The sequence below is a fragment of the Eutrigla gurnardus genome (genome assembly GCF_963514095.1).
Source record: "Eutrigla gurnardus genome assembly, chromosome: 14".
NCBI classification, from domain to species: Eukaryota; Metazoa; Chordata; class Actinopteri; order Perciformes; family Triglidae; genus Eutrigla; species Eutrigla gurnardus.
Genome location: NC_139937.1, coordinates 20,348,469 through 20,371,796, shown reverse-complemented (window position 1 = coordinate 20,371,796; position 23,328 = coordinate 20,348,469). Strand labels below are relative to the sequence as shown.

At 44.1% G+C, this 23,328-nt stretch overlaps 1 protein-coding gene across 2 annotated transcripts; it reads right to left on the bottom strand.

Annotated features, from left to right (window-relative positions):
- Positions 1 to 1,922: 1,922 nt before the first annotated feature.
- Positions 1,923 to 21,953, bottom strand: lingo4b (leucine rich repeat and Ig domain containing 4b). Of its 2 annotated transcripts, none has more exons than XM_084027553.1 (3): positions 21,632 to 21,953; positions 5,355 to 5,464; positions 1,923 to 5,213 (listed from the first exon to the last, which is right to left on the bottom strand). In XM_084027553.1, exon 3 carries the CDS (start codon positions 5,199 to 5,201, stop codon positions 3,393 to 3,395), a length of 1,809 nt encoding a protein of 602 aa, XP_083883679.1. In that variant the 5' UTR covers positions 5,202 to 5,213; positions 5,355 to 5,464; positions 21,632 to 21,953; the 3' UTR covers positions 1,923 to 3,392. The 2 variants fall into 2 exon arrangements, with proteins under 2 accessions (XP_083883679.1, XP_083883680.1); XM_084027554.1 differs by lacking the exon at positions 21,632 to 21,953 and adding an exon at positions 7,627 to 7,841.
- Between the last annotated feature and the right edge of the window lie 1,375 nt (positions 21,954 to 23,328).

The window sequence follows — 23,328 nt, the reverse complement described above, 5'->3', positions numbered from 1 at the left end:
CTTCCATGTGAACGAAACACTAACTGATGCAAATTGGCTGTTTAATGAGAAACAAACACGGGACTTTCAACCAGGAGACCCGTGTTACGTTACATTTGTGTTTTCTGTACTTGTGTTTCGTACTTCCTGTTTTATTTTGTTAACCCCTGGTCCTGTCTTGTTCTACATCCCACATCCTGTCAAGTTTCCCACCTGTGTGATTGCCTTCTCAGCCCTGATGTGTCTCACCTGTGTCTCACCTGTGTCTCCTCCCCCTCGTTATATTTAACCTGCGTGTCCTCATCCAGTGTTTCCTCTCTGCTCCTCGTGTCGTCCGAGATGAGACCGAAGTTCTTACCTGCTGGACTTTTGTCCTGATGGTCTGTGTACCGATCCTGAAGTCTTCATTGAGGTCTAAGCCTGAGCACCTTACTGGGTCCAGTATTCTGTGTTTGCCTGATAGCAGGTCTGAGATGTAACCTACCTTTACACAGCAACGTTGAGTTTTCATTAGTCATCCATTCAACATTTTTGTTTTCTAATAAACATTACTGCCCCAACGTTTAAAAAGATATTTCCTGCGCGAGCAGGAAAGTGTGTCGGTCTGAAGCCCCCTCGAGACCCTTACAGAGATGAGTTTTTTAAGTCATGCCCTCTTGTTTAATTGCAATTCAGCTAGAAAGGTTTTTCAACCTCTCATCTTTATCGAGGACCTCTCGTCGCCGCTCAGGTCCTCGCTGAAGGGCTGTCAAGACCACCTGCATATGTGGAGACCACCTTAGTCCACTTCAGGTCAAATCCAGCTAGTGACGGTAGAGACCATGATTACAGATCTGGATCCAGTACTGCACTAATCCCCCAGTCAAATAAGTCAGTGCATGGACATTTATATTGTAGGAAAAAATTTAGATATTGTGTCAATAATATTACAAATAGGTTTATTTCTAAACAATAAACCAAAAGTTAAAAACAACGTATTGTATTTTCATCTTTTCAGGCCAACAGCATTGTTATTAGTGGTTGTCTAATAATTATAGTTACTCCCCCGTCGCTCTGCAGCTGAAACATGAATGAATGCATCTTGTGTTGTGAAGAAATGCTCCCGAGGAGCCTGAATGCAGCAGATGTGAAGGGACCATCATGTTCTGGTGGTGTGCGTGCCCAGTCGGGGGGGGCTTATAAACACCACTTTAATCTGCCCCTTTGGCTTTCTGTCCAATGGGAGCAAATAGTTGTATTAAAATAGATAATATGACAGGCCAAGCCGGGCCAGACAGACCTATGTAACAGATTGAGACATGCAGAGGCAATCCAAATGGGTTTAAATCTCCACTCATACACGTGATTATCAGTTCATTCTTCTGTTTTGTTTTTCATTATTCTGGGAAACTGCATCAGAAAGACAAAGTGATTTTCTGCCCAGAAACACGGCGAGTCTTTAAACTGCACTGAGGAGCAGCGAGAGGTAATTCATCGGTGGTTTCAAGAACAATATCCTGTTTTTAACGGAGTCGGCGGATACGCAGCAGGAGAAAACGACTGTCAGGAAATGTCTGAAGAGATGTATTTGTGTTTCAGCTGAGAGGTACCACGACCACGGCGTGGTCCTGCACGTGTTACCCTCCGTCGTCACACGGAGTAACAGACTGCCAGCTGTAGCTGTGTCGTCTACAAAGTGGCGACGGGGGCCACTTTCTCTCTCAAATTAAAGCACAAAGTCCTCAAAATGCACTCCGAGCAGACAGATTATGTGCTTATGCAAGGAAACGTCCCCTTCTCTTGCCAAATTCATAACAATTGAGTCATTTGAGGAAGGAGGTCCACGGACAGATTGGTTTCCAGATGATTGGATCACTGTTGTATTTGATAACATTCCAATAATATTTTACATGAAACAATTCAAGGTAATCCACACACACACGAGAAAGCTTTAAATACAGGCTTTTAATAAAGTAAAATGAAAAAAAGAATTATGAACAAGATAGTAAATAAACAAATCCGTGGTTGCTGTTTGATTTCATCACATCCGTCCACGACTCGATACAGCGTTGCTTTGTGCGTAGTGCATCTACAGTTAGTTTGTACACAACAAGAGTGTCGTATTTGAGTGACACTAATCCCCAGAACAAGATAAAATGATAAAATAAACCCAGTGCACACGAACGCCCTTGACCTAAATATATATACAAGAACACAACGAGCAGGCGAGCATTCTCTCTGTCGATGGGGAGAACGTTACTGAGGCACATATTCTTCCATGATCTCTGGGTAGAAAATAAAAAAAGGTGGTTTCTTGAATATAAAAAGGAGAAATCATAGCATCTTCTGATGAAGAGTCATCAATTACATGGTACAATAATATGTCACAAAAGAAAGACAGTGATCCTATTGGGACCTGACACAGTTATTTTTTGGATGAAATGGGAAATGATACATTCCTATGTATATTATGGTCTGCTGGCAGTCTCTTTGCACTGCTAGGTGGTGATTTAAAGAAACAGAAAGCACATCCCCGATGCAGCATACCTGACGCTACTGCAGGATTCATAATGTCCAACATTTACCATAAAGTTGAGGATCAGAAATGATTTGGCTAATCTATTCCATATTCTTTATTGCAAGTACCAAACGCTTTGTCACGTCCACTTCCAGCCAAAGCTGAAGTCTTTAAGAGGAGCCTCTGTGGGGGAACAGAAATAGCAACCTGGGGGTCAAAGAGCAACTGTTTACTCGGCTTGTGTTGGCAAGTGAAGACACACAAGAACACTTCTACAATATGCATGGTTAAACAAGCACCTGATATGTTCCAACAATGCACAAACCAGTGTCCAAACTGTCTTCTTCTGTTAAAACCTGTGAAAGTATAAACTATTTTATAATTACATGCTACATAAACAACTAGACCCGTGTGGGTCGTCTGCTTATTCAAAGTAAAAATAGTTGAAAACAAATGTACAACAACTGTCAACCTGCTAACATCTTTCTATTCCAAGATCATGAGATATGTATTCCAAGTAGTGAAATTGGTGCTGAATTACAACTTTCCATTCTTAAAAAAAACTTTAAAAAACTTTATTTAAATGGTCATACACATACATGATGTTCTAACTCTGCATTTAAACACATCCTAAGCCTTTAGGAGCAGTGGGCGGCTGCAAAGCACCCGGGAAGAAAACTTGGGGTTCGGTGTCTCGCTCAAGGACACTTTGACATGCAGACGGTAGGAACCCGGAGATCGAACCGTCAACCTTCTGGTTCTAAAATTACAAGAGGGCTACCGCAAGCCCAACAAACTGGATCTTATTTGCCTTTAAAAGTGGCATTTGAATAGAGGTCTTTGTCCTTGAGTGTCCCAAAGGGGGTCCATGCGTACAGTTTTTAATGTGGAGGCCCCTTTCACCCGTTCCTTGGCTTTAAATAAGTTTCATGGTGAACCTGCCGCCGTCACCTCCTTCCCCTCCACCACCCATTGAAGACCGAGGAACAAAGTCGATGGTTGCCGTGTGTTTGATCTGACCTTTGCTTTGACTCCAGAAGAACATGAAGACAAAACAGATGGCCACTGAGCTGAGGAAGGACAGGAAGCCCATGGTGGTGGCAATGATCAGGGTCTTTGCATCAAACGGGTACGGTTTAGCCATTTGAGCTGAGGAGTTGGCAGCTTGGGAGTTTGAAGACTCTACCCAGCCTTCCTCAGAGAAGGGGATGGTCCGGTTACGTGGGAGTCCCTTCACGTACAGTCCGACAGTCAGGCTGTCGTTGCCGGCTGCGTTGCCCGCCAGGCACTGGTACGTGCCACTGTCCTGAACTTGGGCAAAACGCACTTCCAGAGTACCATTGAGCAAAACTCGGATGCGTCCTGTTGGAGTAACCACATTCTTGTGGGATGAGATCCAGGTGATGGATGGGATTGGATCCCCATCGGCCTTACAGGAGAAGAGAACTGTAGTGCCCTCCTCTACTCTGGCCTCCTGCGGCCTGCGGTCCATGATGCGGGCGGGGCGGCAGGTAAACAGCCTCGGGAGCTCCTTCTCCGAGAAGTCTCTGAATTCACGTTGTCTCACTGCATCGGGAGCTGAACAAGCGGGCTGATGTCCGTCAAAGTTCAAGCGAACGCGACGACGGACCACCCAGAGGAGCCGGCAGTCGCATGCAAGGGGATTCCCATCCAACCGCAACACCTGAAGGTTCCCCACAGAGTGGAAAACGCTCTCTTCCAAAGTAGCGAGCTGATTGGATGTCACGTTGAGCATGCGGAAATAGGCCAGGCCCCTAAAGGCCCCCGGCTCTATTCTTAGCAGGTTCCCCCCTGCTAGGTGTAGCTCTTGGAGTCTCAGGAGGTCCCCTAGAAGATTACCTTGGATGGCGGTGATGGGGTTGTAGGACAGGTCCAGGTAGCGCAGGTACACCAGGTGACGAAGGGCTGAGTAAGGAACAGCACTTAGGTTGCAGCTGCTGATGACGAGCGAGGTCAAATTAAGACCAATCAGGCTGTTGCTGGCCACAGTGTCCAACGCTGGCCAGTTTGCAATCAGGAGGCTACGCAGCCGGTGGAGTCGCCGGAAAGCGTTGTTCGGCAGTGTAGAAATGGTGAGGCGTAGCATGCAAAGACGCGTCAGGCTCTGGAGCTGGGACAATGCCTCGGTGGGAACGGAGGTCAGGTTGCTGCGGTCCAAGTTGAGCTCCTCCAATTTCTGCAAACCAAAGAAAGCCCGCTGGGAGATGAAGACCAAATCGTTCTCTTGGGCTTCCAGTGTTTGCAGGTTCATCAATTCTTTGAAGGTATAGTCCAGAAAGACCAGAATCTCATTCTGGCTCACATCCAGTAAGCGCAGACTGGTCAGGCCAGCAAACACCCCAACTGGGATGATCTTTAGTCGGTTATTCTTAATCCGGAGCGTCCTAAGATTCTGAAGGCCCTGGAAGGCCTCCACCTCAATCATGGAGATTATGTTATCACTAAAATCCAACTCTTGAAGCTGCAGGAGGCCAGAAAACTGGCGGCGCCCAACAGTCTTAATCTTATTGTGGGATAAATCCAAACGCTTGGCATCGCCGGAAAAGCCGTCTGGCACTGAGGTCAAATGTTTGCCCGAACAGATGACTTCTCTCGCCTCGGCTCGACACACACAGCGTGGAGGGCAGCCTCCCGCCGATACTCCCAGTCCGAACTGGAGCAGGAAGCTCAAGGCCCCCCATCTGACCACTGACTCCACAAACATCTTACCCCCAGCCTGAGAAGAGACACACATAGAAACACATCAGCCCTGATGTTTCTGGCAACAAATGCAAGCATGCCAATGCTTAATATTATCTCTTTAAAGGAAATACAGTGTTAAAACCCAGGAAAGATGTGTTTGGAACGCATCACATACCGTTTCAGTCTCGGAGTGCAGATTCTCATAACCAGTGGCAGTCAAGTTTGAATCCGTCGTGGGTCAAGTCCTCTGCAGAGATCTGTCAATAACGCGTCCTGTAGAGAGACCTGGACAGCAGAAAGAGAGAGGAAAACACATCTTAACAAAAAGAGAGAAGTTTATAAAACGTAAAGCAGCATCCAAAAAAACTTCCTCTTCATCTGGATATTAAACAATGTTCCCCATCAGTTTAAATTCATCTTCCCACACTGTAGTTGGTTCAGTGTTATGTCCATAAACGGCAGCTTCTGGTAGAATAGAAATAAAAATAAAAAAAACAGAAAATAAGGGAAATCATGGAACTCAAAGTTTCCTTGAAGTTTGACATGGACTCTGACAGCGGTCTCCTGGGTTAAAGTCCTGTGTTTGTTTGACCCGTCCACCTCCCCTCCATCTCTCTCTTTATACTATGTCTACCCAGAATGCAACGGGTGGCTCACATGCTGAACATCGGAGTCAGACGCCGAGGAAACCTGACCGGCTGATTATTTGACGCCTCGGCCATGAGGACAGGTTGTTTTTGTTGTGGCTGTTTTTCAGCCTCCGTAGAAACCAGAACAAACCAGATTCCAAATAAAACTTCCTGAGCCGGTCCAGTCCTGCTGTGGTTTCAATCATTTAACTTGGAGTCACGGAGAAGAGTGACTTTTCCTTTTAAGCTATTTGCTTTTTGTTGACTCCTGTTGAGATTCCACCACTAAAGTCTGATCACGATGAAGACCAGGTTTCTACTGCTGACAGCGTCCCATAATTCATTTCCCTCAGGAGTTGCTTTTTTACTTGTTTATTTGACGTGTCAGTGAACACAACTAAAAGTGCACCAGGGTACCGGAGTGCATCCAGTGTGAAGCAGCTGCTGCAGCTTAGAAGACCGGCCTACATCTCTGCACCGCAGACAAACAAAATCCCTACTTAACTGATTATCAAAGAATACTTTTGATCCTCCCAAAGACTGGAAACTACCATTAACAGTTTTAATGTGTCCGCATATGATCTGCCATAATAAATCACAGTGGACGTCTCTGATGAGCAGATGAGGTCTCAGTGGGATGAGAGCTTTGCCTCCTGGGCCCGGCATCTGGATTTAGGCACAACAACTGGAGCAAGAGCCAATAACAGGGTGGAGGAAGTAGATTTTCAGAATAAAATTCTATACAAAATATAAAGAATATAGGTTTTATATACAAGACCTTTTAAATCTTTTTAAAGGAAACATTTAGGGATGATTACTTGACCTCACATAAATCTTATTTTATTCTTTAAATATTTCCTAATTTCTTGTGTTTGTACTGTAACGACTCTGCAGAAAGAAAGCACTCCAGATCTATAAAGGTTTCATGAGTTTCTAAAGATTAATTCATTAATATAGGAAACCCCAGAACAGATGTGATCACTATTTCACTATTATTCATGCAGATTTCCGTCAAACTGACATCCGTTCAGGTATTAATGATCATAAATTAATGTAACGGCGGCTTCATTATTTACTGAAGTTTATTGACTGTTTCTCTGGTTTGAGTTGTCGACACATAGACGAACAACAAACGTTGCCGCTGCATCTCGTTGTAATAAATTCTGATAAACATTTTGCGCATCATGAGTGCAGCCTTGAGGGAAACGGGTTTCCATGAAGCAAAGAAAATAAAAATAATTACTGTCCCATAAAGAGAGATTCCACTTGTTTCATGTATATGAAAAGAACCAACACGAACACAAAACCATAAATAGCATTCATATAGGAATGATCCTGATCCTTGAGCCTCCCAAGCTTTTTTATCCATCTAGCATTAAATAATTATTTCTACTCACAAACTTTCTTTCAACGTGAGACACTAATGTGGAAAAATAAAGCCTCATCTGCTCCATTTACTGACATGAATGGAAAGCATGAGAATTACAGATACGAGTTATGAAATCACTCATCTGCAGTTGCCAGCTTTGAATTGAAATAACACAATGGGTTTGAATAATCAAGATTAAAAAGCAAAAGAAAAGAACACAATTCAGTGTAGAAGACGTAGAGTTGCCAAAATGAGTCAATGAAGTAGAGAAAAAATCCTAAAAGTCCAGAGATGAATCAAAACAAAGATTCTGAAAATAAACAATAATGTTATTGATGATAAGACTGAACAAAGAATAAAAGCATCCAGCATAGAATGAAGGAAAAGAAGACGACATCATCCTGCCGGAGATATTAATCATCATTCTTCCCAAATAGACCGAGTCTAACCTGCAGCATCAGAGGCTTCGAGTGGACTCGTTCCTGTGGACTCGTTCCGGTGGACTCGTTAGTGGACCCGGTCCCCGTGGACCCGTTAGTGGACCCGGTCCCGGTGGACTGGTCCCGGCTGCAGCCTCCTCTGAGCAGCAGAGCTCCACAGAGCCAGAGCTGCAGCAGCGTCTCTATCTCCTCGCTGCTCTTCATGCAGACTGTTCTTATAGAGGCGGCTGCTCTGACTCACAACTCGCTGCTCTGAGACTCGCAGGTCTCCATCAGACCGATACCAGACACCGATATTGGTCTCACATCCAACTGAGAGCCAGTGGAGATCCAGCAGGGAGGCTTTCTTGGCTACAGCTGTTATAAAACAATCGGAAAACGCTTTTTTAACATTTTTACTTCTATTACTATTTATTTTTTAAGTAAATCTTAATATAAAGGCCTGATTCACCATTAAAAACAATGATTCTGACCTGTTTAAATGTTACATGTTGTGATCTAGTTTATTTAATAGATTTTAATATGTAATTAAATCCTACTAAGCTTTTTTAATTAATCTTAAAATGTACTGAGTTGGTTTAATTTAATCAGTTAAATTGATTAAATTAAAAATAATTTGAGAAAATATTTCAAATGTGTTTCTGCGAATGGACAGACACTTTAGATGTTTTTCATTCGTGAATTACATGATTTTTTTTTTATTATCAGGAAAAAAATCTCTCTTTCTTTGATGCAGAGATTTAAATATAAATGAAACGTTGGCTTCGAGCCTTCCAGAATCTGTGTTGATCCCCGCCGAGTCAACGTGTGAGAGACGGAGACCGGCAGGTGTGTCGGGTGCTCAGTCCTTCCAGCCAATCAGGGCTCAGGGTCGCTCCTCCTCCGCGTCTCTGCAGCACATCGTAAAGCTGCAGTCCGGCCAAAGGTCGTGACCCCGGAGTCACGGCCAGCACCGACCCCGTCCGTCAAATTAGAAAGCGAGGGGACGGATGCGTTTTAATCTCCACATGTATTTGTCGCCGTGCGTGGCGTTCAGTCACATGAGTCTCCCGTTACCGTGGTAATCTATTTCCTATCACGCACATCCACCAAGTGTTTCTGTTAATGATGGTCGCTTCGAGAGCTGCTGCTGAAACATGAGAACCTGCGATTCCTGCAGGAATAAACCAGGACGGCTTCGTGTCACATCAGAGGAATCCACGTTTATAAGCAGCAGGTTTATTCAGTCTTTGTTCTGAAGGATCCATTTTAGAGTTCCGCTCGTTATTTTCAATAATGCTCTAAAGACTGGAAATAAGTCCAACATTTGACAGAAATAAAACCACAACGCCTCAAGCATTCTCCGCAGAATTGGGTGAAAAAAGTAGGTCCTTGTATTCAGTGAATCCTCTTCTACTAAAGTCCAGAACCAGGATCAGCTAACCAGGACCTGGTGTTCAGACCACCAGACCATCTGGTCTGGTCGAGGAAAAAGATCCTGGTTTAAGTTCAAATAAGTACTTTTGTTACGCGGAACAAACACAGGACTTTCACCCAGGAGACCGCTGTTCGTGTCCCGAGTGAAACCAAACGATACGTGAGAAAAGTGCCGTTATGTCTCGGTGAAACGAACTGAGGACGCTGCTGTTCGAGTCTGGCATGCGGTTCTGCAGGTCCTGGTTCACAGTTGCGTGGTTATATAAGTGCAGAACTTTTTGTAAGTAAAGTATGAGTTTAATAACTGCTCATGGCTGATGATTGGAAAATGATTTCCTCAAATCGGAGACTTGGATATTATAATTTCCTTTAGAAAGTCACTGAAAGGTAAATATCAGAATGATATAATTCAAAGCGTGGGAAGCAAATTTCAGGAAGTTTTTATGAAATAACACGACGACATTTGAGCTAATAGTAATAATCCTGGTCTCATCGTTTCTTAGAAGCTTGTTATTTCTACTTAAATCAGTTGAATAATCCGAATATTGTCCGTCACGTTGATTCGACTTATATCAATTCAGTCAAATGTTATGAAATCACTGGAACATCTCAACTCAATTTCCCAGAAGTCCATCGATCATCTCTGTCCAGTTTAATAATAGTCTGTTGATTACTGAGGGAAGTCTGTCCATCTGGGTGTTTCTTGGATTTGCTTACATCGTCCAACAATTGTTTGCATAACTGAAAACCGTCCGAACAGGAGCCAGCTCTTACCTAACCAACCGCCTCGAAGCCAGAAGGCAAAGATACCCAACCAGTCGGAGATTCGCCTCCCTACAGACGATCCTTTGGCAGAGTCCCGCTGTCTTCTGGACGAATGCCCACTTTTGCTTAATTCTTTAAAATGAGTCGACTTCCCCGTCTGAGCCCCGTTCGCCTCCTCGGCTCCGCCGTCAGACAGAACTCATCAAGTCGCTCCGGTCGGCCCTGATCTCCTTCTATTAATCCGTCCGCCGCCTCCCCGTGTTTAAATGAGGACTTTCTTCACACAGCTGCAGCCTGAGACTCCACGGTGGCTTTGAGTTCCTCGACGGTCGGGATTATAAGAGGATCCCATTCATTAACGTCATTTAAAAACTAAGGATTTCATTGGGAATCCCATCATTGATGTTTTTTGGTGTTAATACAACTGAAATATAGGGAAATAGTCCCAAAATATTAAGCTACTGATACGTGTATGTTTTATTGTTTTTTTTTTTTTTGTATAGCATGACTTTCAAACTCATATAATTCATTTTTTTCAGTTTTTTTCCCCATTATGCTACAAAACCAACATTGTTACAGGAAAAACATCAAGGTTGTGTTTTAAATAACTACATATGGTTATGTTTAGTCAACACATCAGGAAGACCGGTCTGGTGGTCTAAGTCCTGTGTTGGTGGACCCCCCCACCATCGGTCTTTAATACTCCGTCACCAGATCTGGACGTTACAGAGTCACATGATGGGTTGAGTTCATGTCTCCACCATGAAGAAGGATCCTGATTAACTTTTAACTTTTTCTTGCTGAGCGACGGAGACAATCCGTGTCTCTGTACAACAAAACCAATACATTTAAATTTCCCCGAGCCGCCGCGAGGCTGAGCTCTGCTGGAACATGGAATTCAACGAGCCACTGAAGCGTTTCTGCTTCGGGATCGTAATCGACAAAGTGCTCCGGAGGATGTAGGAGCCATACATCATGTTCTTTGTAATGAAGCCAGAAGCAAAGAAGTCTTCTTCTCGCCTGCATCACAGCTTCATTAGCTGTAAGTAGCAGCTCCCTCTCTCTCCCTCTCTGACCCTCCCTCTCTCTCTCATAGGTCCTGCAGCCGAACGTGAACAGACAGAACGTGTGATTTCAGGTGGAAAACTCCGACAGGTGTGTGAAGCAGGAATAGTAGAAGTCACGTATCGTTGTTTCCCTGTTTGGAGGCTCCGAGCAGGAATCTGACAGAGAATCCCCGTCTGAGTCTGAGCCGGCCGCCTTTTCTGACACTCGTCAACGAGCTATTTTTAACTCGTCACGGTGAGAAAGACAAGAGGCTCAAATCCCCAATTAAAGGGACTGGAACAGAACAACAGCGCCGGGATCACAGACTGTGTGAGCTCCTGTCTTTGCACTTTTGTGTTTTCTCTGCGTGAGTGTGTGTGTTATTGAATAGTGTGTGTGTGTGTTTATGGCTTTCTGGCACCTGCTGCAGTGTGACGGCCCCCCGAGACCTCCAGCATGCAGGCAGCAAATATGAAAAGGCAGAGCAGCTGTCGGAGCATAGCAGGATGACAAAAGTCTCCCGGTCTCCCCCCTTCGGGTCCGTCGGGGACTGGGACTCGTAAACAAGAGCACGGCGGCGGCCGCAGCCATGTTCAACAAACAGATAAAAGATAAAAAGACGTAGAAGTTTAACATTAGCTAACACTAACGAGACCCCCGATTATTTTAAGACCCCGTTTTCCAGAACACAGAAGTGCAGGAGATGAGTCAACAGAAAACAACGACCAATGGAAATACATTCTAATATTCAGCCTGAAATGTTGAAATGTCAAAGTATGTGGGACTAACTCAACTTGTCAATCAACCTTCACCTTCGAAGGGTCTTCAGATTTCGACCAGTTTTACTTGTTCATACATGTAAACGTTAGTTGTGTACGTGTGAAGTCCTTCCGAAGCTGAAAGCTTTAAAGCAAAAGGCCTTTTTAACCCTTTAAGATCACATCTGCAGTCAGTTTGATTTGAAAGGTCAAATCCTCGAAGCAACAGACCAACCGTGAGGAGATGGACGGGTCAAACAAACACAGGACTTTCAACCAGCAGACCGGTGTTCATGTCTCAAAGCGTCGCTGCGTTATTGTGAAGTTACGTTTGTGATGTTTTTCCTAAACTTAACAAAGTGCTTTTATTGCCTCAACCTAATGTTAAACTATTTCCGCCAATAATGTGCTGTTAAGTCATTTCATATTTGTATTATTATTGTTTGAATGTGGACTCATCCCTGGAAGTGATCTGATCCTGTAGAAAAGGATCTTATTGCATAATGAGATCATCATTCAGTCACATTTTCAACCGTCACACATTTTCTATGAACGATTAGCTCAATGTGACGAATGACACGGTGGACAGGTGAAACCCGAGCATCTGGTGTCATCGTGTAATCTTTACATAATTCATGTCTACATTACATTATATTTACAGATTTTTTTAAATTTTTTTATTGGAGGTTAATTGAGATGTTTCTAATTCTACACGGCTGTGAGGAAAATGCCGACCCATGAATACTAATGTTGCCGAGGAGGGGATGTTTGCCTGGTTGCGTAGTTGAAATTAGCATAAATCAAAGTGTGTGTGTGTGTGGCTGCGAGCTTGTGTCTGTGACAAACAGGATTATATTTACTGTTTTCTTATACATGAAACACATGAAGCTTATTTTGAAGTGTGAAGTCGAGAACAAACTAACATGAAACGACCCGGAACGTGTTTTATTTTGTTGCTCTAAACTGTTGCTGCATGTATTTTAATGCAACTTGCACTGATTTGACCTCATGAATCCAACAAGTTTTCACTCCAACGAGTCAAATCCTTTGAGTCTCTCAAAGTGTCTTTTCAAAATAAACTTCACAGGAAGTTAGAGGTTTAGGAAAAGAGCTGTCTTCCTCTCCCTTGTCATGTGATCAGGCCATCCAGGTGGATTTCCATGCCGATGGACGATATGGTAACATTAAAGAAAAGAGGTTGTCAGTGACTGGTTGCATGTGAAAAAGTAAATATGTTTGCAAGCAGACAGACAGACAGACAGACAGACAGACAGATGGCAGGAGGGACAGACGCATTATGAGTGCGGGTGTGTTCGGTATTTACGCCCGGGTACCGTGTGGTGGAAGTGGGTCACGGTGGCGGATCCACTCTCGCTGGTCCTGATCCAGACCACGTGTCGGGTAAAGGGGGTCAGCCCTATGTTCAACATTACTTAGATTTTTCTTCACTGAAAATTAGGCCCCATGTTCCCACAGCTCCTATATTTCTAAGATTTTTCCCAAAATGAAACCCTGTGTTCCCACATTTCTAAGCCATTTTCAAAACTAGGTCTTGTGTTCCTACATTTCCCTTCAATTTCAGCCCTATCCTCCCACAAGATTTTTTGGAAGCACTTTATAGTAAATTAATGAACGAATGAGTAATTGTATTACGATCAGCAGCAGTAGAAATCATCACAGCACATTTATGAAAAAGGAAAAATGTGGGAACATAGGGCTGTGGGAACATAGGGTTGTGAGAACATAGGGTTGTGGGAACATAAGGCTGTGGGAACACAGCCTTATGTGGGAACATAGGGTTGTGAGAACATAGGGTTGTGGGAACATAAGGCTGTGGGAACACAGAAATGTGGGAACATAAGGCTGTGGGAACATAGGGCTGTGAGAACATAGGGCTGTGGGAACATAGGGTTGTGGGAACATAAGGCTGTGGGAACACAGAAATGTGGGAACATAGGGCTGTGGGAACATAGGGCTGTGAGAACATAGGGTTGTGGGAGCATAAGGCTGTGGGAACACAGAAATGTGGGAACATAGGGCTGTGGGAACATAGGGCTGTGAGAACATAGGGTTGTGGGAACATAAGGCTGTGGGAACACAGAAATGTGGGAACATAGGGCTGTGGGAACATAGGGCTGTGGGAACATAGGTCTGTGAGAACATAGGGCTGTGGGAACATAGGGCTGTGAGAACATAGGGCTGTGGGAACATAGGGTTGTGGGAACATAGGGTTGTGGGAACATAAGGCTGTGGGAACATAGGGTTGTGGGAAGATAGGGCTGTGGGAACATAGGACTGTCGGAACAGAAATGTGGGAACATAGGACTGTGGGAACATAGAAATGTGGGAACATGGGGTTGTGGGAACATAGGGCTGTGGGAACATAGGGTTGTGGGAACATATAAATGTGGGAACATAGAAATGTGGGAACATAGGGCTGTGGGAACATAGGGTTGTGGGAACATAGGGCTGTGGGAACATGGAAATGTGGGAACATGGGGTTGTGGGAACATAGAAATGTAGGAACATAGAAATGTGAGACTGTGGGAACATAGGGTTGTGGGAACATAGAAATGAAGGAACATAGAAATGTGGGAACATAGGGTTGTGGGAACATAGAAATGTGGGAACATAGGCACGCTCCTGGGTAAAGCACTCTGCTGTTAATGCCTCATTCTGATGAGGAGAGAGTTAAGCGACGTCATGCTAAGTGCGTCGTCTGCAATATTAATAATAGCACAAATAAATGAGGGAAGGGAATTAGTCTCAGCGCAGCGCCTATGTGATGTGACAAATTAGGTCGTCTCAGCTAACAGCGCTGATGCGTCTGATCCTTCGGCGTACATCAGAGGGATGAGGGGAGGTCACACACTAAAATGGAGCTGACTGATGGGACCTGAACCCAGAACAGGTCAAACACTGATCAGACCACATCAGGGCCACCTGGATCCAGTCCTCTGAGGTACAACAAGGACTCAGATCTCAGGATGAAATGCTGAAACACTCTCACGAAGCAGGTGTTAACATCCAAAGTAAAGATACTCGAAGTCAGTGGGTCGAGTTAATTCCTTTACAGAAGCAAAGGAGAGCACGGAGGGAAAATAACTATGGGAGGCAATAAATCGAATGTGGAGGGCAAAAGGTGGAAAATGACATAAAAAAGCAATCAAGAGAAAAGGGCAAGAAAGTGGGAAAGGGGTGAAAGAAGGGAATGAGGAGAAACGAGGGGAAAAAAGCTTTCAGAAGAAATCTAAGTAAAAACTTGAGTCTCTATTTCCATTTTACTTATATAAAAGTACAACCTGTAAGTAAATATCCTAAGTTACACACAAACAGTGCCAAAAAACTACCCGAATCCTTACTTTTCATTGCTCGACAGGTTTTCAGGTTCCGAGGCAATGAAGGAAGCTTCATAACAAAAGTGGAGAGAAATCCCAATTACATTTTTTTTCTTTTTTTGCTATTTCACAGAAAAGCGATCAACTCCATAATCTCCCTCTCTAGGTTGCAGGTGGAGCTTTTTTCTCTTTGGCACACTTACAGGCCTCCGTGCTAATCTGACGGGCCGATCCACAATCCCACCTGGTTTCTAACCGCCGGCGTGGAGAAAGTACAAAAAACATAAAGTGGGCCAGGCACATCAGCACATGTGTGGGAGGAGACCGGCGTCACTGGAGTGTACTACTTGCAACGGTGGTTTCAGTATTTCGTTGTGTAAACGACACAGATCACGTCCCACTGAATTCAATGTTTATACATTCATAGATTTCAGTTTGAAGCCTCCTACACACTTGATGTCAGACTGACTTGGATCAGATTCTGGTGTGGATTCTAATCACTTCTGATCTGATTCCTGTGAAAACGTTTGATTAAAACCTGAGTTTGTATTCATTTGACTGCTGGTATTAATGGATTGAAGCTTCACACCTCCAGTTTGGTGATGATGATGATGATGATGATGATGATGATGATGATGATGATGATGAGTTTTGTTCTTTCACACCGACGGTGTGATGCATGCGGAGGGAAACGTCAGCGAACAGCCGGATCTGTCGGCGTTGGGAGATAAATCCTTTCACCTAATCATTTGGCTGCTTCCAATTCTCCTCACCTGATTGCATAACTGTGACATCATCATGTGTAATACCTTCAGCCACACTGTTGATAAATGATGATTGGACCCCTGTGACGGACTGGCCACCTCCACAAGGATCCTGCCTCTGGTCCATTAGAGGCTCCAACCCTCTCGACCTTGAAATCATTATTCAACACACTGTCGGTTAATGGGGGCTTTTACATGAAATGTTCTCTGCTGGACAGGAAGTGATGTTCCTAATAGCACCTAGAGATTGTTGTCTGTAATGAACAGAGGGGGAAGAGGGAGGGTTGTTCCGATCAAAGACGGAATTAAATTAAATGTTTCTGAAGAGCCTTTGTGAAGCGGAACTTTCTGGTCTTGAAACATTATATTTTAAACTGACAAACAACAGATTCAAACAGGATCAAAACACATTTGTCTTTCTCCGCTTTCTACTTATATATTTTTCTGAAATAATATCCCATGGCGGATACAGGAAGGGGTGGGTCTCTCTTTGGAGATTGGCACACTTTTGGAGTCAGCCTAAAGTGGCCATTTAGGGAACTGCAGTTTTGGAAAACCTTATTTTTATCTCTTCTCAATATACTGATGATACTTTGCATCGTCCAATCACCTCAAAAGGGTCTATGTATTGTTTCCAATGTATTTAGAGGCAAAATATTGCCGCCTAAAGGAAATTACTTTGCAACAGCTGTTACGGAACAGCTTCGGTGATGATACGCTGGCTGCATATATACTGGCCTAATCCTCCGGTCAGAGAAGACGCAGCAACTTCTCCACGTGAGATGACTTTATTGACCTCCACATGAACAGGACACTGTAGTACACTGTAGTTTGTACTTGTGTGTGTGTGTGTGGTTTGTGATGTCTGCAGAGGACAACAATAATAAAACAATATTAGTAATAATTAACCTATTATACAGTAGCATTAATAATAGAACAACCTGAATTACAATAGACATAAATAACGTGTCATACTGCAAATCACCGACAGGGGTCAGTGTAGGATCGTTAAACAACACTACGGCTTAGCGCAACAGGCAGGTCACGTGACCAAGCTAAACTGAGACAGCCACGTCGGCTATCGGTCCGGCTAATTTGACACGCTAGCGACAATATGATAGCCTCAATGAACGACAGCTACATTGCTTAATAAACAGTCACAGAAGGAAATCAAATGTACGGTAATTAAGTTACATGTCGGGCCGTCCATGTTTCATGGGGTTAAGTAGGAAATGCTAAAGTAAGCTAACAAAGCAAAGCGAGCTCATTAACGTGGTAATATTAATAGCTCTTGTTACATACAAATATAAACAATATCCATTCATCAATCAACTTACATCATCACCGACGCACACTGTTGTACAAAAGAATAAAGAAGAGCGCTGATGATCGGTGGAAGATGAACTAGACAATTTAACTGCACATAAAGTTTAATCGAACACACTGCGCATGTGCAAACATTCCGTCAGTCTCTGGATGAAGCAGTTCGCTGTGACGTGTACTCCTCCCAGCAGGGAATTCACAACAACAGCATTAAATCTACAGATTAAGGAACAGGCATCACATGCACACTCTCCCGCATATTTGCAGACCTTGTTATTTCAAACACCCCCAGAGGTTCCTCCTGCTGGTCAATCGGACTACCCCGTTCCTCCCTAGAACACCTGTCCCTGGTTCACAATCAGACTACCCTGTTCCTCCCTAGAACACCTGTCCCTGGTTCACAATCAGACTACCCTGTTCCTCCCTAGAACACCTGTCCCTGGTTCACAATCAGACTACCCCGTTCCTCCCTAGAACACCTGTCCCTGGTTCACAATCAGACTACCCTGTTCCTCCCTAGAACACCTGTCCCTGGTTCACAATCAGACTACCCTGTTCCTCCCTAGAACACCTGTCCCTGGTTCACAATCAGACTACCCTGTTCCTCCCTAGAACACCTGTCCCTGGTTCACAATCAGACTACCCTGTTCCTCCCTAGAACACCTGTCCCTGGTTCACAATCAGACTACCCTGTTCCTCCCTAGAACACCTGTCCCTGGTTCACAATCAGACTACCCCGTTCCTCCCTAGAACACCTGTCCCTGGTTCACAATCAGACTACCCTGTTCCTCCCTAGAACACCTGTCCCTGGTTCACAATCAGACTACCCTGTTCCTCCCTAGAACACCTGTCCCTGGTTCACAATCAGACTACCCCGTTCCTCCCTAGAACACCTGTCCCTGGTTCACAATCAGACTACCCTGTTCCTCCCTAGAACACCTGTCCCTGGTTCACAATCAGACTACCCTGTTCCTCCCTAGAACACCTGTCCCTGGTTCACAATCAGACTACCCTGTTCCTCCCTAGAACACCTGTCCCTGGTTCACAATCAGACTACCCTGTTCCTCCCTAGAACACCTGTCCCTGGTTCACAATCAGACTATAGTTCCCCCCTACCACACCTGTCCCTGGTTGCCTCATTGAGCACCAGTGAATATTCCAGCCTAGTTATTACTCTAATTAGTCAAGTCCCCTACATAGCATCCTCGCTGTAGCTTGTCTAACGTTCCCACCTGTCTTTGTTCTGTAAACTTGTCTTTTCAAAAGATCAACAGCTTTTTGAATCCTGTTATTAACCTTTGATTCTGATCAATTCAACCTGCTCTGCCTTTCTGCCTCTGAGTCTTCAACCATGACGATGAGCAGATGTGATTTGAATGGTGGATAGTTAGCAGATAAAAACCGATTCCATGATTGAAAAAAAGGCCTACTTTTTTTTTTCTCAGCTGACCGTGCAATGAAAGAAGCCTGTGCAATGAAAGCTGAAGACCTTTGTCGAACGGCAAGGAAAACATGCACCTTGGAGAAGGAAATACAGCATGAAAGAAAAACAAGGACCATAAAGGTGCTTTCATGGCCCAACAACACCAAGCTGTTGCTGACACCGGCCCAGGGCCAGTGCCATTCAGCTCTGACCACGTTTCTCCAGGGGCAGTGAACATCTTCTATTCATCTTCTAAAAGACTTCAAATGACGGTGTGGCCTGAATAGTGCTTCTGTTCATGATGGGTTCAAAAGTGCTGCGCACCACAGATTCTTCCGTCTGGATGGACGTTTTCAAGCAGCTCTGGTTGTAACGTGGAGGAATAGACTCAGGCATCAGTTTCTATGAAAATAAAGATATTTAAGTACGGAACATAACTGTGGTGTTAATCTCATTGCCGTTTAGGCATGGGACAAAAATGTAGTGTCACGAGTATCCTGCCAGAATCACTTTGATTCACCGTATTATCTCAATAATCAACAAATTATGCTTCAAACTCAAACAAAAAAACTACACTGGAAACTCTTTGCATTTTGTTAAGAAAACATGTTTATTGCAACACATCTTTTTATCCTGAAAATGATAACCTTCGCTTTCTGACACCTATTGAATTATAAAAAAACTTGAGGAATTCATGTTTTCAAGACTACCCTGGCATATCTGCATTTAGAGCATTTCAGTTGATACACTTGACATTCTTACTGTTTTTGTATACGAATACATGTTTGTTACTGGAAAGGCTATTTTTGGCTTTAAGATTTATACCTGTTGGTGAAATTCAGGAATCGGAAAAATGTAGAAAATAATGCTTAAAATGGTGCGTCTTTACAGGGAGCTTCTAAAAGTCCAGTTGTCATGGTAATATAGCATCTTTTTAATGTTTCACATTTGACTTTTTGTAGGATATAATTGAAAAATCCACAGCGTCGACACTGAATTGCCCGGCTGCGTATTTCTACCACGGAGGCCGTGAAGGCAAAGGAACTAGTTTAAGACTCCTTAAACTTCTTTGCCTGAAGCTGAAATCAATTTAAGACTGGAGCAGCTGCCCGGTATAACAGTCCAGATAAATCATCCTCTAACAAGGAGACTGTCATACTTCCTGTGCATAAAATGCCCTCTGATTAAATTGCCCATTTGGCAGAATCCCAAGCGTCAAATTGTTGGTCCTCCCTTGATGGTGATCTGCTCCTCCAGAGCCACATAGCAACGGACGTGATGTGTCCTCATTACGCCAGCAGGACAGGACACAGTGTTTGGTTGCCGAGTTCACCTCTGCTCTCTCGCTGAAATGCTGATCCGGGCTTACATCAGAGCGCCGGTGAGACCAAAATCAAATCAAACCGGAGGAGCCAAGTTTGGAAAGGATACCGTTTCTGGGTGCTAAACGGCGGTTTGATGGGCGGCAGCGTGAGAGAGACAAGCATGTCGGTTTAAGCGAACGCCGCCTCGTCCCCGAGGGGAAACCAGGCTGCAGCTAATGATGGCTGTAATCCTGCAGAAACACAGTTAAAACAGGCTGCTGTCGGCCTTTTTAGGTTTATGGAACAAACCTGAGGATTACTGTTCACATGGACGGTCAGAGAGCAACGTAACAACAACCAGATGGATTTACACAAACAACAAAGCAACGAGGCTGGAATGTAGAGCAACTTTTCTACAAAGGACGGTTTCAAGAGTTCCAGCATGAATATTAATATCATTTAAACGCACCACTGTACCAGACACAATACAAGTTGCTAATATTACAGCAGTGTTCTCAGCATCATTATTTTGGTTATGCATAGTATTATAAACATCCCGTTGTCTCCAGATGAGGACAAAACCATCACAATAATCTAAATTGAGAAAACTAGAGGCCTTGTGATGGATCACACCAGCTGGGACACCAGATCAGACCAGGGACATAAAGTGGTCCGAACCCCCAACTTCTGACACCTCACCTCTAAACTCCACCTTCATTTAGAGTTTTTTACAAAACTGTAAAGTTGTGTGGATGCATCATAGACAACAAGTGGATGTAGTCATGGCAACACCACCCATCGGTTTGTGGACTACGGTTTTGAAGCCTCGAGTTCAGCATTTTGGTCATCGCGACAGGTGGAAGAGCGGCACCCAAAGCAGCACCCTTACTGGATCTGGATCCATGTGGATTCTGGTGTGAAGCTGCTAACAAAATTAGCTTCATAATTCAAGGTCAACTTTACAGCTAAGTGTTAAAGTCCTCTTAGTAGCTAACTAGCATTGGTAGCGTGGTAGAGACCTGTCAATCAGCAGGTAAGCCCCGCCCCCTAAAGCATCCCCTGCTTTCTGGTCTGGTGGACTCTAAATGGACCAAAATGTACTAAATGAACATCATGCTGGATTGAAGAAGACTTGAAACTAGAGATTGAGACCATAAACTCATGTTTACAATGTTTACTGAGATAATACATCAAGAGAGAAGTAGGACCATTTTCTCACAGACTTCTATACAACCAGAGAGGAGTCACCCCCTGGTGGCTAGCCGGGAGAATGCAGCTTTAAGGACCTTCAGCTTCGGCTTCACTTTTCAGAATCGGAGGTGACAAAATCTGACCTCAGGCAGAAATGTTAACACCTGGAAGACACTGAAAAGCTCTTCTGTGATATTCCAAAAAAGGAAAACCATATGGAATATTTAATTATGATAAATAAACAAACACACAACCCTAAAGAAACCCGACCCCTCTCCTTCCTAAACCTGAACCATGATGATAATGAGATGACTCACGGACTCACAAGGTGAAACAACAGCAGCATCACTGGATCAGGTAACCATCCGACTACACACACAGGAAACTTTAACATAAACCTCAAACGTGACCTTTCTGCTTATTTTAAAGTTTGTCCTGTCTGACGTCCCTTTACATCAGATGTGTGATGATCTCTAGAGGACAGAAGGAACTTTAAAGCTGCAGGAGGATGAAAGTGATTCCATGATAATAAACGAGGAACAGAGACGTTCATCAAACATAATCATCTAAATAATAATTATTGAAATGATGTGAAAATATTGGAGCTGATCTGCTTCAACAAGTAACTGATAAAAAAAACCCCTGAAAGGTAGTTTTTAAATGATGAATTCCAGCTCGAACTCACCGGATGAAGCTTTCAGTGAAGGAAACATTCCGACTGTTAAACGCTGCTCGTCCGTCTCCGACAGAAAACACGATCAGAACTACTCTTCCTCCTCCTCCTCCTCCTCGGTCTGACACGTTACATTCAACCAGACTTGTCCAACAGCTGCCGCATCACTCCGACCTCCTCCTTCATTAGCGTCCCGTTCCGGCCGCCGAACACCTCGGGGAGTTTCCGCATAATTGCGCTCCTGAAATAATGAAATAGGTCGGCGGGCGGCCCGGCTGCTGCTGCTGCTGCTGGTGATGGTGGTGGTGTCGTTGGTGGTGGTGGTGGTGCTGAGGAGACGCCGCTGCGCTCTGACCGCGGACCGGATGATGCTGCTGCGCCCTCCGCATCTCCATCCCCCCGCTCAGCTGGAGCGACAACCCCCTCAGATTTAAGGCTGGACCGCGCCATGTGGCCGTAAAGCCTTCAATCCGCATGTTAGTGGTGTAACGAGGCTCCATTTAACAAACATCAGTCAAGTCGTTACTTTGGTTAGAAGAACTCAAATATCCTTAAAAATCTGAATATTTACATCACTTTTATGGATCAAATGTTTTTTTTTTCCTGGATTCGAAAGTAAATCAGGTCAATAAATGATCATCAGGGAGTAAAAACTGAATCAGTCAGGTGGGTTGTGCAGGTCTGTGGTTGACTGTGGTTGTCTGAGGCACTAAAATGGTTTTGGTACTCTACTGGATTGTACTCGATTGGACAAACCGACCTGTAATATTATTAAATAGATCTCAGGGAACACGATGCTTTTTTATAGAAACTTTTAAAATGCTCCGTGTGCCGTGAAGGCCTTTCGGTACATCGAGGTGTTTTCAAACATCGCTGCTCCGGTGGATTTTTGTCGTGGCCACGTTGGTCTTCAGGCCCAGCCAACCCACCGACGGGAGCAAACACACCTCGCTGTTGAACCTCGCCGAGCTACTGGAGCATCCAGCTTTTGCATTCGTCTGCAGAAAAACGTTCACGGTGAACGATTCCGCAGCCTTAAATGCAAAGTCACCCATCAGAAGAGCTTCCCTCCGGGTTTCAGGGAGTCCGCCTGTCAGAGCCGCATTCATGAGCAGCCGGAACAGACGAGGACACCCGACCGAGGGCATGCAGGCCGAGGTGGGAGCCGACGTCCAAAACCAAGGTGTCTGTGGAGATGGATGGAATTTAAACTGAACAGTTAGAAACTCGTGCTCCTGAAAGTTGTTTTTATCAGGACAGTTTGTTCCAAACAACAGAGGCATCATGGGAGATTCTCCATATAAATGTGCTGAAGGCCGTTATTTATAAAAATGAATAACTCCAAATAAATATATCGAAATAGAAATATAGAAGGTGAGCCACCTGTCTTTGAGAACTATTGGTGGCTTTTTTTTTCTCGCAGCTGTTTTCTTTTAGAAGCTGAGACACGTAAATATCATACGAACCTGATTCAAAACGTTTTGAACACGAGTTCAGAAGAAAACGTTTTTCCCATAAAATATCCAAATCTGGCAGGAAAGTTGAAACATAGAAAAAAGGCCTTTCAGAGGTATTTCCTGAAACCAACTGGAATATGGACATTTTTAATTCATTCATATCGATTTAGCTGTATTGATGTTTTCAACACGTGAACGCCTGCCAGAATGCGGGGGATGGGGAACGCTGGATGTTTATTTCCCTTTTGACAG

What these genes read in the sequence shown, in the direction of transcription:
- lingo4b (XM_084027553.1), bottom strand. Translation starts at nt 5,201, where the DNA reads ATGTTTGTGGAGTCAGTGGTCAGATGGGGGGCCTTGAGCTTCCTGCTC.